Here is a 10,876-nt window from a genome sequence, read left to right on the forward strand (position 1 = left end):
GGCACACATTAAGCTCACACTCTCATCTGAGGCAGCATAAAATTAGTAAACCTAAATTTCTGTTTTCACTGTGCTCATACTTATAACATTTTAACTGGCATGACGTATGTGTGTTGTGTTGCATGGATTGTGTAAAATTAACACTATCTCGCTTGTTGTTTCCAGAGATTGGACCATTAACACTTTTATCCACTGTCAAGTGCAAAATATAAAAGAGAAATGTTTCTCACCCAGAACAGCGTCAGTCATTTTGACAGTGTGTGGTGGATGTTGGAACTGTGCTCCGCTGAACAGAATAATTGTTGTGGTGCCGTGGGCTTCAGTGGCAGACGTATCCTTAAGGCCATAGCCAGTCTGTTACCTCCACTGCATCACCAACCAGCCACAAACAAACTGTCAGCTGTACTCTGTACACGACATTTTGAATATGCATAAGTACATTTGTTTCACATCACTTTTTAAATATTAAGACACAAGTATGCAAATGTACACCCACTCTCCCACTAATATATGCAGCTTCATTGCAGAGATGATAAGCAACACAGAATTTTGTTGTCGAGGTCATATAAAACATTTTATCCACAAAATAAGAATCGTAGCCTTTGATGATGAGGCTCAGCAAGAGCAGATTCTTCACCGTTTTGATCATATTTACTATATTGCACTTTAATATGATTTTTGTGTTACTTTATAAATATCAAACCGTGCATATAGAATGTGTTGTCTGTGTGTTATCAGGCTGCTACTATCGAGAGACGGTCGATGCCTCCCTCTGGCTACATGACACACACAGTCAGTGCACCCAGCCTTCATGGTAAAACGGTATGTTCTACAAATAACTACATAAAACATGCTGTAGTATATTGTACGTATTAACCTTTAAACAAACATTAGCTATCTGTTGGCTGTACTTGGGTACATTTTTGTCTCTAAGTGGAAATTAGAGCAGAAGCCTTAAAGTGTAAGGAGACCATTTACAAGGTCGAATGAATTTTCAGCAACTGTCACTTTCTCAGGAAATCAGTTACCAGATGTGAATTCGGTCTCTGCTACAAGTAAAATGTTATCTGATACTGGTCGAACACGAATCGGTCTCTTGTCAAAACTGATCAGTTGGCTGTAGTCGAACCTCTGGGAGAAGTGCTCCTTACCATTCTGTTGAGTACACTGTGTTGCTCCTGCCTTTTGTATCAACACCATTAATACTCATTTAGCTGCAGTTCTGCGTGTTCACATTTGCTAGTTAAAGCTACTGATTTAAAGCTAGTCTCACAGAGTTTGGTGCGGCCAGTATTAACATTTGATAGGTTTGCTGTCCTGTGGTGCCTGACAGCCTGAGGAGCTCACTCTGCTCCTCATTCAGCTGCGCCGACATCAGGCCAAGATGGCGTCTGCGCGCCAGCACATGTTAGCCCAGCTCCAGCAGCTCAACAGTTTCAAAGAGCCCTTCCACTGCAGCCACCTCCTCACTACCGCCACCACTAGCACGAGCCCCCTCATCAGCTCCGGCCCCTCTCCTGTGTCTCGCCTCGGACATGTGGGCCTCTCAGCTCCAGTAGGCCCTTGCAACACTCAGGTGGGGGCCCCTGCGTCATGCCAACCTGCCTGCCCCTCATTTTACCAGAGGGTAATAGAGGTTGCCATAAAACATACAACAGAGCTGCAGGACACTTCCACAGCCTACTATAGTTATTTCCTTGTTTATTGACCTCACACAATTTGTTGTACATTTCCTCTTTGAGAAACGTAATTGAACCGTACTATTTCTCCATTATTAATGGCTCTATGAATGGCACTGCTGGTCAGTTTCTGTTAATCTGTCTGTCCAGAACTTTGGCCCACAGTGAAATAGCTTAGCAACTAGACATTTCTCATTCCTGCAGGATGATGCTTTATAATCTTTATTTGTCCAGTGCTTTGATTCCTGAAAAGATTTTGTGAAAAATAATGTGAAACACTTAAACTCCTCCACTATAACTGTTAAGAAACTTGTTTGCATAAATTGAATTGTTGTACAGTACCTTAAAACCACTGCGTAGAATTTAAAATGTTATGACTTTGGTGCCTCCCAGTGACCTCACCAGTCCACCACCGCCACCACCAGCACTAGTGGACTGACCACGAAACAGTGAATGAGTTGAAGGCAACTGCATAAATTTTTACTGTGACTGTTGAATGATGATCATAAAATATCTACACAAGATTACTTTAACACTCCCCATTAAACAGACTTGCCAAACAAAGGTTTCATAACATGGCAGACATGTTCACTACTACTGACATCTTGACACAATCTAAGGCCAAACCTGTAAATCCCAGTTGATCTTGTACTAGGTCCCCATCTCTAAATGGGAAAGAGCGCTGAAAATAAACTGTCTCAGGATAAGTAAAACCAAGGTTAAAACAACAGTTGCATCAATAGCCTAGTCTTAGTATGTTAGTGGCAACCTCTGTCTAAAAGCTCCCGTGCTTTAGTGGTATGACATCGGGCATGGTTCATCTGTCAGTGCTGGCCTGGCTGCCGTCATAGAACCACCCGCCTCTGATCTATGTGCTGCTCTTGGCTGGTCAGTGTCTATACTGTGCTTCTAGTGATACTGTCCACAGCATGTTATGCTACTAACTTTTCAACGTCCACAAAGCCATCCTGTGCTTTGGCTAACTGGCTGTCTGTGGATGTGATGATCAGCTTAATCCTCAGATTGTCTTGTTTTTTGGCCGCGCTTAAGTTTGTTTTTTGTTGAGTGACATGAGCAGAATTCAAAGTTGAATTCTGTCACCTTTCAGGATCTGCTGCTTCTGATCAATCTGGTTTATGCTGGTGTTTTGTTTGTTGCAGTAGAAGTGACAAAACATCTCCGAACAGTTTTTACTGTATGTGTGAGTGTTGTGTTGCATGTTAGCACAGGCACATATCAGCTGGTAACATGTCATACTCGGTACACAAATCTCACTGCATCCTACAAGATGATTGTTGGTGATACCTCTGCAGGGTCACCAATGACACCAATCGATAAATCACACACGTTTGTCACCCTCTAGGCTGATGACACCTATATGCAGCTGAAGAAAGACTTGGAGTATTTGGACCTAAAGGTGAGATGTAGAGAGTTTATCCCCGATCCCTGTTATTTTAAATTCTATCCTGCTTTAGTTCGAGTGTGGCTTTTCTGATATGAAATGTCTGTCTCAAACTAACACATTTGCTGTTTCTAACCAACAACAACTTCTAACCTTGTGGCCCATGTTAAACTGTCAAACAAAGACGTTAGTGAGTCATGGCTACAAACAGACGTTTGTGTGGGACAGAGTATCCTCAAGTTCTTGCAGTCATCTTGAGTGATTTTTGGAGCATCTCATGAAATCAGCCGCCATTTTGTGATAGCGGCTCTGTGTCTTTGTGATTTTTAACTCCCAGATCAGAGCTCTAGAGCCCCTGATCCTCGCAGTTCACAGTTTACTACTGCACTGCACTGCTGGGCCACTCAGGCCTCTAATGAACGTAAGCTCTTTGTATACGTGTGTGTGTGTGTGTGTGTGTGTGTGTGTGTGTGTGTGTGTGTGTGTGTGTGTGTGTGTGTCTGTGTTCAGCATATAAAAACTGTAATATAAACATAGTGTTCTATGTTATGTGTCTGTGGTTGTGTGTACAGTTAAAATTGTGCATGTTTCTACAGCAGGGGTTTTCAACCAGTGGTCTGTGGCCCCTTGGTGGCCCTCAAAGCCATTGCATGTGGTCCCTGACTATGCATTTGATAATGTAATTTCACTGAAGGAATCTTTTTTTAAATTTTTTTAAACACATTTCCATGTATCACTTATTGTTTGTTAATGATTTTATTCATGTAAACATAAAGCACTAATAAAAGCCAAGGGGACCTCCAGGATTAAAATAAAGCCCATCCGGTTTATCTACCACACAACTATCATCTTCAGGTTACTTCTTAAGGTGTATTCACAACAGCAGAAAAATTTGCATTTTGTGCTGCTTGCTCCATGCTAGTCAGCACAGAAACTCAAGTAGAAAGTCTTTAGGGTGCCGTACGAAAGTGCACTTTCTTAGCTACAATGCTAATGTTGCTAGCAATAGATCACTAAGTTTTAGAGGCTCAAATGTTTGTTTTTTTTAAATAATCTTAGTAGCAGCATTTGTGTGAAGATGTTTTTCCAGCTAAATAGGTTGTCCATCTTTGTCTGATCTCGATATGGGGATCATATGTTATTGTATAGAACACATTTTTCTGCCATTTGTCTGCTGTAATGTGAATACACCATTAGTCAGATTCGTGGTCCCTGGGTTACAATTAGTTGAAAACCCCAGTGTTCAGAGTAGGGACACATGCATGAGTGTGTGTGTTCATGTGTTTAGAGCGTGTGTTCTAGAAAGACCATCCTATTGCTTGTAGCACCACATACAAGTTTTGGCTTTAAACATCATATCTCCATGTGACTATTGACTTATCCACCGCCCTCCCATGTGACAATGGTGTCGAATAGTGGGCATGGGATGGCTCGGCAGTGCATGTGTTGTGGCTGTGACTGTGGCCCGGTGGTTGAAAAGCCAGCTGCTGCTTCTACCATCGTCTCTGAAACGCTGCACCTCCTTGACAGTAACACAGGGCTCTACTGTGTCCTCTCTGCTTTTTACCCAAAAACACATACACACACACTCCTAAACTAATGATTCCAAAGCATAAGAAAAACTGTTATCAGTGAGATTTGTTGATTTTTGTCACAGTTAAATTTGCACGTGCTCTATTTGAATGATTTTCAAACTAGCATAAGTGTTCCAGGAGGATATTCTAGCACTGTAGAACCCTGTCAGTAACCACAGTAAAACTGGACTCATGCAGTCCAGTATGTGTTCCTGCAGCAATTAGTTTTTTATTTGGTAACAATGATTGCAACTTTTGTGTATGTAGGAGGTATCATGTATAGAAGTGTTACAGACCAGTCATTTTGCTAAGGCTTCAAAGTGTGCAATAGCCATTGTGTTCTTCATGGCACGAGCTGATTTTGTGTGCCACTCATATTCTCACATACATGAGGCTAAGAGAATGTGTCAACAGTTTGTCTCAGCCTTGTAAGAGTTTGTAGGTGGTCGCTTGTGTTCTGTAGTTCCTTTATTTCAGCACCTTTGTGCCATGGAGTTGTTTTACAACTGAAAGGGTTTATATTCTAATTTCCAGGCAGTTGGAAGTCAGACGGTGAAAGAGTCAGGGAAACCCGTCAAGGTTGCAGAAAGTGACGTGGATGTAAGTACAAGCTCAATGCTCTCAGTGTGTTGAATTCCAAACTGGATCCACTCACCCACACTGTCGCTAGAACTATTTTGGTCCTGTTTGTCCTGTATCTTGGTTAGTAGGACATTAAAATTTGGCAAAAAGAGCTGTTGTGTTTAGTTTTTGATTTAAATTCAAAGGTTGGCATTGAGAATTAAGGCATTTTAAATGTTTTTTTTTTTTGTTCCCTCATTACATACCACAATTTGTTGAATAAAAACACCAATGCATATGTTATATATTCTTATGCAGTTTTCTCTACTCTAGTTAAAATAACTTGTAGGATTGTTCAGTCTGGTTCAGTTACACACACTCAGCTCTGGTTCAGGTTTTTTCACCACGGACAAGCAAACATGAACTTTGTTTTGTTTAGGGTGCAGCACTGATTACCATTGTCCAAGAGGGGGAAAAATTGGAGTAATTGACGTAAAACAAAATCTAGATCTTGTAGAAAATGTGGTAACCTTTCCTGCTTTAAGGGTAAAGCAGCTTGCAGGAGTGTCAGTAGGTAAATGTCATAACTTTCAATTAGATAATCCAAACAACGGCCTGCAGGTTTTTCTTTCTTGTTTTCGCTTATGACAGTATCTCAGTATAAGCTTTATACACAATTAATGAGCATGTTGTCGGCAATGAATATTTGATTAGATCCAACAACATCTCAGTGGAGATGGCAGCGGGGTTAATAATTTATTTGATGGAATAAAAAAGCTAACAGAGTAAAAATGTATATGGATGAGCACTTTGTTCACATTGACCTGTTCATCCACAGCTTTATTATGTGATTGTTGTGTTGTTTTACCACAGGATGACAGAGTGAGCCGACCTTTGCGTGAAGTTAGCTGAGTTTAATCGGGGATTAATTAACAAGGCTCAGTACATCCCTGACACTGCAATTAAGTGTCAGATGGGTCGTACCCACTTTGTTAATGGGCTCACTCAGAGTAATTACACCCGAACAAGACCCGGGGATCTGGGAAACTATGAATATTAAGTGTTACAAACCTGCATGCCTACACTCAAACATTAAAGAAGAGACTGTAAACATGCACATAAACACATCATTATACTTAAACAACACAAACTTATGCCCAGATACACATATATTTTACACTGCAGAGACGCAGGGAAGTTGTAATTAAGTAAATGGGCCACTTAATTATCACAGGTCAACAGATGCACATACTTAGCTGAGCACAGGAGAAGGGCTTTATCTGTGAGAGCATAGTTTCTGCAATGCCCCCACCCCCATGCCCACTCAGCTCTGGCTCTCCCCCTGCAGGTGAAGTTGAGTCGTTTGTGTGAGCAGGACAAGATCCTAAAGGATCTGGAAGCGAGGATCAGCTCCTTGAAGGAGGACAAGGTACATGCTGTGCTTGTTACAGTACTGTCTACGCTGTAGGTCCTCTGTCAGTCAGACCGCATCATTCTACCAACCAACCTCAGTCAGAGTGACGGGCCAACAGGCAAAAATGTTGGAAAATTTGATTAAATGCTACATGATTGTCAGGAAGACGAAGCATACTGCTATCAGATATGGAGTTTGATGACACTGAGTTTTTCCTGTATTCAACACACAGTTGGTTTCTTTCTAGAATCAGCACTCACAGTGTAATAAGATCTCATGGTGCCCGTGGAAGCATTCCACACTCTGAAGGCATTTATGAACAACTGTTACCTGCTGAATAGTCTAAAGGCACATTTTAGAGCCACATTCTGTGAAGGAAGTGGCTCTGAGTTGCTGTGGTTGACCTTGTGCTTCTCAACCCCTCGTTCCGTCAGGACAAGCTGGAGAGCATACTGGATGTCTCCCACCAGCAGATGGAGCAGTACCAGGAGCAGCCAGCCCACGCCCACAAGATCGCCTACCAGCAGAGGCTGCTGCAGGAAGATCTGGTCACCATCAGGGCCCAGATCTCACGCCTCTCCACAGTATGTCAATGTGTTGGAGAGACAGTTTAACAGTGTTTTTTTTTAATATCCTATGTGAACTGATTCTAACCACAGTATGTATTTCACTAATGTAACTAAATGCAAAAATCACATATGACCTCATAAAATTTAACTGTGTCCATAGTTGTGCATTGCATCACAAAAAAATCTAATTAAAATTTTTGTTTGCAGTGTACTTTGATTTGAAATTAAATTGTTAAAGATTTTGCAGAAAGTTGCTTAAAAACATTGAGTTATTCATTGTGTTCGTCTTCTTATGTGTATTTATGAATCCATTCGGAGTGCATGTGAACGGTTGTGAATATGCATGCATACATCTGCATGTCGTTGTGTGCACCTGTAGCAGGTGCATGTTTGTATGTGTGAGAGTGTATCTGCACTGATGCCTGTAAATGGGTTTGTGTGCACATAATGGGAAAATTTGTATAAACATGGCAGTTTTTATACATGTATCTTGTAAACTGGGTATTTTAAAACTGCAGGTGCACCCTTAAACTGTGTGTGTTTGTTTGTAGGAGATGGCACTCGCCTGGGAAGAATACAACCAGTTGGAGAGATCAGTGGAGCAGCTGAGGACAGTGCTGCAGGCACACATGAACCACAGCGCCACCACACAGGTGAGATGTGATACTGCAGCTCAGAGCAGGTTCACCTCTACTAACATCTACTCAAACATACTACTCAAACTAACATCTCTGGTTCTTCAGATTCAGCAGCCAGGTTTATTTTACAGATTGGATTTTATATACAATATCCCAGAACAACTTTGTATTGATTTGTAGTGGACCTGAACCATGCCAGCATTTGTTGTGTTTCTCTAATCAGTTAATCAGGCTTTTCCATTAATTTGCCACCTGTCTGTATATACAGATATCTTCCATATTCTTTTGTCACTGTTCATTGGTCGGACAGCACAGTTAAAAACTGTTTGCAAGCTTTTATAAATAATCACATATGTAACAGTTGAGCCAAGCCAGACTAAACTGTGTGTGTGTGTCCGTGTGTTGTTATACAGCAAGAGAAATCTGAGATGAAGCGTGAGTTGTGGAGGATTGAGGATGTGATGGCAGGACTTAGTGCGAGCAAAGCCAACTACAGGATCACCATCGACTCTGTCCAGAACCCAGGTGGGAAGACCACAGCAACCAGACAGATGATAGTAGATGATTGGAAAACTGCATGAGTGATATGTTTACACTTGATAACAAAAAGAAACTGTGTCTACATGTCTCTTTGTTTCAGTGTGAAGGTGATCAGATACAGTATGTCTCTCTTTCCTGACCATAAATCACTTTCAAACCTGTGTACATTTAAAAGCTAAACATTGAGTGCTGTGTATTCGCATTTACTTTTAGAGAGGAAATTAGTGCCTTCGGTGTCAGAGCCGGCAGTGCCTTCTCATAGCACAGAGGTTCAGTCTCCGCCTCGCAGCACCCTCTCCCATACTTCACTTCCCAGCACGGTGCCACAGTGGGTGAGTGTCGCTCTTGTAAAAAAACAGCAGAATTAGTCTAAGTTTACTTAAACTGAGATTAGGGTTATAAATTAGCCATTAGCATTTCTTACTATCCTGGTCGGTCTGGTTACTGTTCAGGCAGAGGACAGCGCCCCACCCAGGCCACCACTTCCCCACCTCTACGACTATGAGGAGACTCCCCCTGTGGTACCGCCTCTCCCCAAAGAGGCCTCGGTCATCCGCCACACATCAGTGCGTGGACTGAAACGCCAGTCAGATGAGAGGAAGAGGGACAGGGAGAGTGGGCAGTATGTTGTCAATGGAGACTGTAAGGTATGCTGTCATTTACAGTATAAAGAAAAAAACAGCTCCTCCTGTTGGGTGGAGTGCAGAGCGCATCCAGTTTGGGTAAATTAATCGTTTAATCTTAGACTGAAGGCCTTCTTTATGGGTTTTGAAATACTGTATAATGTAAGACCTTGTGGAATTAGTGCTATGGATTCGGCTTCACAAATCGAACACCACCAAAGGACTTGACAGTATCATGTATGACCTTTTCTGATTTCAGACTGACTTGCGATCATACCTGAGTGAACCAGAGCTGCCAGGGATGAGCCAGCACAGCACCGGGTCTGATGTTGACTACCAGTATTTCCCAGCCAAAGGTATCTGAACAGTAACATGTCAGATGAATATACTGCTCATTTTACAGGTAATAGTTTCTTGTTACTTGGATCATGTCCCACAACCTCTCCACAGATTATTTTAAAATGTAAATGTCTTCTTCATGCCTCCGTGCCAGCAATAGTCACGGACGGAGGCATTATGTTTTCAGGTTGTCTGTACATCTGTACAATTATTGTGAATGTGAAATCTCAGGAACACCTTGAGAGAATTTCTTAAAATTTGGCACAAATGTCTACTTTGACTCAAAGATGAACTGATAAGATTTTGATAGTCAAAAGCTCAGTGACCTCACTTTTGTCCTATACCTGTAATTCTGACTGGTTGCTGGAGGCATCCAACCATGGAGCGGTAATTCTGTTTTTAGGTGTTCTTATTGAAAGGTGCATTGCGATGTGGTTGTTTCTAATTTGAGCTTTTTTGGCAGCAGAGTTTTCTAATGTTGTGTAAAAGGGCACTTTTCTAACCCATGTCCTTGTACATTGCATTTTGTCCCTGTGTTGTCACTTTTTTGTCTCTTTACAAATTAAACTAAGCCAAACTGAACAGATTTTTTTTTCTGTTATGAACTAGGTCTGTCAGGCTCCTCATCTCGACTGAACCAGTCGAATTCTATCTCCTCCTATGTTACACTTAGGAAAGGCCCCGGGAGCTCTGCAGTCAGGGTGAGTCAGGAGCTCGAGGGTGGAGAATTATGCAGATACCTGAGATGTGTTTGCATAGACCTGCTTTTGTTGATAATCCTGTTTTAATCTTCTATTTAATGGCACATTTAGAGTTTTGGATATGAGGCATGAAAGATTCTCAATGACATGCACCGTCCTCTTTTGCAGAAGTGAAAATACAGAGTTAATATGTTTTAATATATGCAGTAAAAGTATTAGGTACAGGTAGCATTTGATGTGAGTGATAAGATTCTTTCTAGGAAATTAAGCTGTGTTTTTGTTGTTACTGTATGGATTTTGTACCTGTCACTTTTCTTATTGCTGTTTACAATTCCTTTCACCATTTAGTTTAAACATGTTTCATTGTCCCTTACATCGTTTTTACTTTCTGGCTGCTTCTCATCTTCTCATAAGCCACTAACCATCCATCCCCGCTCTCATTTCCATCCTGACGTTGTTCCAGTTCCCTACATATCTTTTCTTGTTCCCTGTCTCACCAGGACAGACCCAAGAGTGCCTTGGAGCGACTGTCATCGCCTACAGAGGTCCTGCAGCTCCCAGGCAGCCAGCCTCAAGGTCGAATGACTGCGGAGGAGCAGCTGGAGCGGATGAAGCGCCACCAGAAGGCGCTGGTACGTGAACGCAAGAGAAACCTCAGCCAGGGCGATCGCTCCTGCACTGGCCTGTCCACCACCACCAGCCAACGCTCCTCCTCCTCCTCCTCCAGGCTGCCCTCCAGCACCTCTGAGCCTCTGGCCTCTGTACGTTACCCCCCACCTGTGCGCAGCAACAGCAGACACAGGGAGCACCACCTTCACCACCAGTGCTGTTATGCC

General features: G+C 42.2%; 1 protein-coding gene across 1 annotated transcript in view; it reads left to right on the forward strand.

The window, feature by feature from the left end:
* Positions 1-10,876, forward strand: part of LOC109956341 (pleckstrin homology domain-containing family A member 7-like) — a 108,926-nt gene that overhangs the window by 91,280 nt on the left and 6,770 nt on the right. Inside the window, exons 14-26 of the mRNA XM_020593361.1 lie at positions 739-822; positions 3,043-3,096; positions 3,419-3,502; positions 5,190-5,255; positions 6,565-6,645; positions 7,065-7,214; positions 7,751-7,852; positions 8,251-8,362; positions 8,591-8,709; positions 8,830-9,024; positions 9,260-9,356; positions 9,949-10,040; positions 10,541-10,801. Of these exons, the coding sequence (XP_020449017.1) occupies positions 739-822; positions 3,043-3,096; positions 3,419-3,502; positions 5,190-5,255; positions 6,565-6,645; positions 7,065-7,214; positions 7,751-7,852; positions 8,251-8,362; positions 8,591-8,709; positions 8,830-9,024; positions 9,260-9,356; positions 9,949-10,040; positions 10,541-10,801 (1,497 nt within the window). The remainder of the gene's footprint in view (positions 1-738; positions 823-3,042; positions 3,097-3,418; positions 3,503-5,189; positions 5,256-6,564; positions 6,646-7,064; positions 7,215-7,750; positions 7,853-8,250; positions 8,363-8,590; positions 8,710-8,829; positions 9,025-9,259; positions 9,357-9,948; positions 10,041-10,540; positions 10,802-10,876) is intronic.

The sequence above is a fragment of the Monopterus albus genome, unplaced genomic scaffold, assembly GCF_001952655.1.
Source record: "Monopterus albus unplaced genomic scaffold, M_albus_1.0 scaffold19.1, whole genome shotgun sequence".
Lineage (NCBI taxonomy): Eukaryota > Metazoa > Chordata > Actinopteri > Synbranchiformes > Synbranchidae > Monopterus > Monopterus albus.